This window comes from Vulpes vulpes, chromosome 3 (genome assembly GCF_048418805.1).
Source record: "Vulpes vulpes isolate BD-2025 chromosome 3, VulVul3, whole genome shotgun sequence".
Taxonomy (NCBI): domain Eukaryota; kingdom Metazoa; phylum Chordata; class Mammalia; order Carnivora; family Canidae; genus Vulpes; species Vulpes vulpes.
Genome location: NC_132782.1, coordinates 31,085,490 through 31,093,160, shown reverse-complemented (window position 1 = coordinate 31,093,160; position 7,671 = coordinate 31,085,490). Strand labels below are relative to the sequence as shown.

Below are 7,671 nucleotides of genomic sequence, written 5' to 3'. Positions count from 1 at the left end.
TCTCTCTCTTCTCTCTTTCTCATGAATAAACAAAATATTAAAAAAAAAAACCAGAAATCTGAAAAATTCTGTGGATTTAAGTGTTTCTCTCCATGTCGACATCTTTAAGAATATGTGTGCTTCGATATTTCAACATAGTAGTATCTTATACATTTCAGCATTTCTTTGGTGGCATTTTCAAAGTTTAATGTTTATTTGGAAAGAGGAGAGTCCCTGAATTCCTTTGAGTCATGCATCATTGATCTTGAGGTTATCCTGAGAATTTGGCAAGACACTACTACTTTGAAGAGAACCATAGGCCCCACTTCTCCAGTGTAACTGAGCTCTGAGATCCTTCCTTCAGTGTGTCCCTAGGAGTAGGAAAGGTTGAGAAAGGAGAGAATCTTAGAATCATGCTTTTGCCCTGCATCCAACTTTATTAAAAGGACAGAATTCTGAGATTATACAAATTTTGAGATCATAAACAGATACAAAGGCCGGGACAGTTCTGTGGCTCTGCTGTCCCCTTTTATGAGACTGTTGACAGCCAGATGCACAATTTACCTAGGAGACATTGATTCAATATTTATTTAAAGTCGTATATAAATAAAAGATGAAATATGGAGTTTCTGTGACAGTTTTTGGTTAGTTTGGAGAACTTTGTTCCTTTTTTTATGCCAAGAATAGCTAATGTTCATGAACTTCATGAACCCCATTACATGACTTTCCCAAAGTCAAAGCTCCGATCAGAGCTATAGCTGTAAGATCCAAGTATGAAGTTTAAAATCCTAGTTCAGTGGTTCTCTATAGATCAGACTGAGATGTTCTAGAGCAAAGAGTTTAAGTAATCTTATTTAAATTACTCAGAAATTCAAATAAGCTATGGCTTAGAAATTTTCTAACTGAAGTGATTCTAGGTTTTTCTGATCGCCATAGATGGCAGGAGGTGGTGGAACACGTGGCCGGCTTATTGTCAGGTATTTTCCTGTTTAATTCCTTTTATGTTGAAAAGATGAAAACTGCAGGCATTACCAGAGAACTAAGGGAAATGAAAGAGGAATCACTATAGAAACAGCTTGTTGCATAACTGCAGCATACTTACTGCTCTCTAGTCTACGAATGGTCCAAATTGCCTAAAAAATGAACAGGTCAAGTATCTGTGCACATTCACTCGGCCAAGTGGGGGTTAGTTGATATCTCTGAATATTTATGACTGTCCCTTCATTACCTGTCTCCCCCGTTCCCTGTACTGTCTAGCACAACCTAACTTTTTTTTTTCAATTAAAGCAGATGCCAAGAATAAAATAAATGAAGAACTGAATTGAAAAATGACGCATGAGTGTCATGAGTGGGCTTGTCTGTGAGAGAAATCAGTATATGCTGAATCCTTGCCAAACTTTCTCTGCACACACTTCTTACATATACTTAGCTACCTAATACCGATCATTTAATGATTTTGATACTAAACAACAGATTTTTAAAATTATGTAAAAAAGCAAAATGACACAAAGCATGGAAAAAAATAATTTTAAATTTGTCCCAGAGTTATATTAATTTTTTTCAGCCATTAGTAGACTTAGTCATAAAATTCTTTTATTTTTTCCTTTCAAAATGTAGCCAAGAAACAAACATCTTTCTTTGCTTTCTTTGCAGGAAAGAACCAGTCTCTGGATTATTTCCAGGCCATCCAGACAGCTATTTCAACTGGAACAAGTGACCTTTGGAACAGACTAGAACTTAGCAGCCTGGCCAGACAGAGAGGAGGGAGTAGTCAACTGGGAAGGGCCCCAACATGTTCTTGTGAAATGCCATTTGAAGTAAGAGGACAATAAAAATTAAGGACAAGTAAATGAGCTTAAAAATATCTAAAACCAATGAAAACTGTGTGACCACAATATGGGATTCAAGGAAAGATACAGTAGGAGTCTTTAGCTATCATTCTTTAATACACATGCTCAACCAATATGGTTCTCCATTCCCTTCAGTACAAGGAATGTCTCTTAACTATATAATATTCACCTTTGAATCTTCATAGTCTTGGAAAACTCAGTAATCATCTGTTTTCCCTCCCTCATTGGCACCAAATTTCCTCAGTCTATGATTCTACAGTGGTCGTTAGACGCTCTTAGAGAATGGTCAAGACCTTTATTTAGCAAGTTACTGCTGCAGGGAGATAAAAGTTAAAATAATAGTAAAGAGTTCATGTGAGAGAACAAAGTGATTATCTTCTAACATTGAGTTGGAAGGCCTGCTCTTCTTTTCTTTCACGGAGAGCACAGGAAGTTTTAGCTCAAGTCATTAGCAAGAAGTATGCTAAAGAAGCACGCAGCCTTTACTGAATGCTCATGGACAGAATGTTGCGCTTGGCACCCCAGGATATAAAAATGTCAAAGTAATCCTTTCTTCAAAGTTTTTGGAGAATAAATAGAAAAGTCAAAAAAAGAACTTTATTAAAAAAATTATTTTCCAAGACAGCATTTTATTTATTTTTGCAAAATATATCAATGATAATACAGTACAAATTACCAAGAAAATACTATGGGATATCAGAATGTCCTCTCCATTGTGTACTGGAGAATCTTTTTAAGAAGGTAATTCCTACAGCTTCTAGCCAGGTTTTCTTTAAAAGCCTTAATGCATATTACAAACTGCCCATAGATAGACTCGCATGCAAACCAGAAAAGTTTGACTTGATGAATTTTGAGTATGCATCTGAATGAATGCCAAAAACGTGGCTAAGGGAAATAAATTTTTTCCAAATTTTTAGTTCTATGGTTATGGTAGTACTATGAAGTGGCACAAAACCCAATGTTAGTGATAGAGAAGTTCCATTATTTCAATTTACCATGTAATAACAGAAAAATTTGAGACTTTAAACTCAACTCCCTAAGCATTCCATATTTTGCATATTACTTACGATTTAGGAAATGCTGTATCTTAGAATTCATGAACCTAAGTGGAAGGAAATGAATCCAGAGAAAATAAGTTTTATAGGAGGTGTTTCTAGAAGTGGGTTGTGTTTGGTTCTTCACAACAGAAGATCAAGACGTGGAACAAGTATATAAGAATTAAGGTTTTGTCCCATTTATAAGATGGACGTTGAAAGAGGACATTCTTGAGAAATGTGCCTGAGCTTATCTAGGAAGGAGAGGACACAAGTTAGGCCCTTCCTGCAGGAGACATGGGGATCCAAGGGCAACACCAGCCACACCCATCTCTGCAGTGGGCCAGCCACCTATAACGGGTGTAGTTTAGGTGGAGTCTGAGATTTAGCTGTCAAAATTGAGTCCAAGAGTCTCCAGCTAATTTAACAGAGGTTGAAATCCAAAATCATGAGTAAATATTGAATTTGGAACTACATATGGAAACACTGGAACTGAAAAATATTAGCAGCTAGTTTTTTTTCATAGTTATGTTAACTAACATCAAAAAAAAAGTAAAAAAGAAAAAGAATCAGAAAGGCAACAATGCAACATCTATCAGAAATTTTATCTGAAAATAAGTCTTCATAATGTGACCAAACTTTTTTTGAAAAAGTTCAAATCCAAAAAAAGAGAAATAAGAAGAGAAAATTATTGCTATTGGACTCTCTTGATAGTCTCACAGTGGATATCTAACACTAGACACTAGCCAGTGCTAGAGACGCACATTTAAACAGAATTAAATAGAAATGTCTTCTGGGAGGTTTTTGGTTCACCCGGTACTTTCGTACATATTGGTTTTTACTTAGTAATTCATATATCACCTTACCTTTCCTTTATGTCAATAAACTAACTGAGGGCAAGAATCCGGTCATCTTCAATTTAACAACGTTAAGCGAGCAAACTTAAATCCAGTAAGCAAACTTACTAGATGTTTTCTTACCCACATAACATAGGTTATCACACAAAGTGAGTAATAAGTGAGTTTTACTGAATGGGTTGATGGATTGTTCATTGGTGTGCAAACACTGGGCATGGGAGTCCTGTGAATCTTTAAAACACTTAATACTTTGTTTTCAGAAGGTTCAAAACTTCATGATATTCCAATAAGCCACAGCTCAAATCTTATTATCAAGTCTACCTTTTAAAGACTCTCCACCAAGAAACCCTTTATACTATTGCTAGGCTAAAAAGGCTCTCAATTTTTAAAGGAGACATTTACACAATACAGTTATTGCACCAGATGCTTCTAGTGAAAGGGACCCAGTTACGACCTCTCTCACCACCAGGAGCAAGGCCACTGTTTTCACAACTGAATGATATTTGCTTACAAAGCTAAAATGTGTGTGGGCTGTAAGAAATGAAGTTAAAGTTCATTAATTCTTTTCCTTTCTCTTCCTCTCTTCCTTCTACTCTTAGGCCTCATTTTATGACCTGGAAACACTGTCATATAATCACCTTCAGAATGTTTCTAATTTAACCAGGGATTATCTAATGAGTAAATATACAATTATTTATTTAAAATCATTTATTCTCAGCAAAATCAAACATATTGAGTTTACATAGAAATACAATTTTCAACTGGGATCTTCATAAAAATGCACTGGTGAAATAAATGTTCATAATTAATGACCAATTATGTACTATTTAGTCATGCCAGTAGCAGAATTGATTACCATTAAAAATTGGTAAAGTAACATATCTTAAGTGTGCAAATACCATCTTAGTACTCTATTGTGTTACCATTGATAATAAATGGCCACTAAATATATACCTATTACATAAAGCTTTTAAAGTACAATAAAAATACAAATTCTATCTGTTAAAAAAAGCCATTCATATGGCTTTCAAATTCCAAAATACTATATGACAAACAAAATTATAAAGGTTCTTCTTTATGAAACATATACTAACTTCTAATTAAGGTACAACTTAGCGGGTAACAGAAAACAAGAAGGCTTATATATACCAGAGAACATTACGAAGATACATACAAATATAAGATTGCATAAGCGTATTTGATTTCTTTTCCTAGTGAATATATGTACCTTTAGCACTTGACAGAAATTTCCATGAATAAAAGATAAATCTATTTTTGAGATCTACCTCTAATCTAAGCTCACATTTTCATTAATTTAATCTATTTTTCTTATGATGCAATGTACCAAATTATAAATTTTAACCATAAATTCTTGCACTGAGTACAAATTAAAGTCTTTTACATAACGGGCAAAGGTGTAGGAAATAAACACTTAAAGGTCGGAGTTCATCAGCACATCAATTAAGCAAAAGAAAATTCTATCATTCATGTTAGCTTAAACTGAGAAGTCGTTTGATTTTTGTAAAAAAAAATGAGATTCTGACTTCAACAAAAACAAATACAAATTAAAATTGCTAAATGATACTGATGATTCATAAGGAATAATTGTTATAGATTTTAAAGTATCAAAACTAATGGGTCATCACAAAATAAATTGGGTGAGAAAATATCATTATCAAAGGAGAAAATATGAGAATAATATTATTCAGTTAGAAAAGATATATTTGGTAAAGTAAATGTGGATAATAGATAGACATTGCAACCATAGACAGCATATATTCCAAATGTTTTTTTAGAAAATATCAGATCAGATTATGTTTAGATGTTTAGCATAACTTATCTCATTAGAAATTGAATTTTAAGTGTTTTGTAATGAGCAAATTTTAATTTTTTCCATTATCTTCACTTATGAAATAAATAAAAGATTTAGAGTATAAGTGATAATAATAGCTAACATTAATACTTTGCTTTTACTAATAAACTCTAATTATTTGGTTTAATTATTATTGGAAATTATATTTTTGCTACTTTACTTGCTAAAAATGACCTGGTGGGATTATATTCAAGGTTTACATTTTGCCAATGATATGAACAACATTTAATACATAAAATAACATCCGTCTAATGCATGGTAGCATGCTTATTGGTTTGAATATGGAATATATTTAGTTTGGCATTGGCATATCTCCTCAAGACTTTGAAAGGTGTCATCAAGGTATGGCTTTTGGGAATCAAAAATAAACTAGCAGCCTGGAAAATGAACACATGTCTCAAGATACTAATTATTCAGAACCCTGACACAAGACAGATATTTGGATAATTTGTTTTTGATTATAAATTTATCTACAGGAGAAACAGAAAAGAACATAAAAGTATGATTTACTTTACAGTCAGTTGTTTTTAAAATAAACATTATAGATCAATAGTGAAGGACGTTTTACTAAAATAACTTGCAAAAAGTGAAGGTCTTCAAAAACATATTGGCACACGTATACCACCTGTCAGAAAGTAATAAGGAACGACGTATACGCATATCAAACAAACTGAACACAAATCTGGATCTCTTGTTCTTGACATCAGCACCTGCTGTCTAATGGGTCGAGACAAAATACTGTGCCTTCAAGAGTTAGTCCCATTTTGAACCCCTCCTGCAAAACAGAGCAAAATCATTAAGATAAGAAATGCTCACGGCAATACTAATCCCGGTGATCATGATGACAGCCACAAAACAGAGAGACTGAACAAAAGTTGAAATCCTCATGCTTTGATCGGCTAAGGAGTAATGGCCCATGCTGGCTTGTCAAGGGTTCCTATCGGTGTGTGTCACCCATCAGCGTTTTAAAGGTTTAAGTATGTGTGACGTTGGCATGCGTGAAAGACCAAGGGGAACAGAAGCAAATGGCATCCCGCAGGGGTTTCAAGGCTTGAATGGTCACGGGGGGCCTCGTGTGCCAGTCTACTGGGGCTTAGATCTCCTCTGTTGGCTTTGGGGGCCAACACGATTTAAACAGAAGTAAGAGAGCTGGAGCCGCTCCACGACCAGAGACAGCTGCAGAGTCTTCGCGTCCTCCTCCCGGTTACCACTGTCCAGGCTCAGGCTGGCAAACGCAAGGCCCGGGCCTGCGTGGGACGCGAGGGGCAGGCTGCTTGGCCGCGGAGAAAGCCTCCCCTGCCCGGCCCGCCGTGGCTCACAGTTGTAAGTCTTGCTTTGGGTCCCACTCTCCCTAGCATGTTTGGGATGTTTCTGGAAATGAAGGTGCCCTCCATCTACTGGGAGCAAGTACACATTTTTGTTTCCTCCGAAGATTTGTTTTCCCCCCAACTTCTTTACTCAAAGTCCAGTTCGTTCACAGAGTGGACTCTAGTCTCACACGCAGGATTCCGTGGCTCGTCACTGGCATACAACCCCGGGGCTCATCCCAACACGGGCCCTGGACTTGGGGTTAAAAGTCAGTGGCCGAGGAGTCTGTCCTCTGCCCCCAGCTCTCTCCAGTTCGCCACCTCGCCCCCCCACCCTGCCTGTGATCCCCGCGCTGGGGCCTGCCCACAGGCTCCCGTTCATGGGGCCCGGGCCGTGTCTCAGCTTCCTGGGGGAGCCTGGGGCAGCTTCTGCGCACAGTCCCCACGTCTCTCTCCTCCTGACAGCTGAGATCCTGTTCAGGGAGGCAGCTCGCAGCAGGGGCTGGCGGCGACACGGGCCGCCGGGCGGGGACAGGCCTCCTAGGGCAGCTCTGTGCTCCGTCCTCCTTGCGCTTATTTCGTGAGACTGAGACTGAGCCTACTGGCGGGTGAGCCACTGTGAGCCCGGTCACCTGCAGCCACAGCAGGGGTCTAATGTCCTCCTCACAGATGCGGCGTGACCGTGACCCCGGGGAGGGAGAAAGCCAGAGGGAGAAAGCCAGCTCGAAACCGCGAGCCTCACCCCACCTGCTCTGAACGTCAAGGCTCCTC

The 7,671-nt window shown here is 37.7% G+C and overlaps 1 protein-coding gene across 20 annotated transcripts in view; it reads right to left on the bottom strand.

Annotated features, from left to right (window-relative positions):
* Nucleotides 1-4,413: 4,413 nt before the first annotated feature.
* GULP1 (GULP PTB domain containing engulfment adaptor 1) overlaps nucleotides 4,414-7,671 on the bottom strand; it is a 219,999-nt gene continuing 216,741 nt past the window's right edge. For all 20 annotated transcript variants that reach the window (XM_072752138.1, XM_072752140.1, XM_072752132.1 and 17 more), the window contains one exon: nucleotides 4,414-6,368. In XM_072752138.1, the coding sequence (XP_072608239.1) occupies nucleotides 6,347-6,368 (22 nt within the window). In that variant the 3' untranslated portion in view covers nucleotides 4,414-6,346. The remainder of the gene's footprint in view (nucleotides 6,369-7,671) is intronic.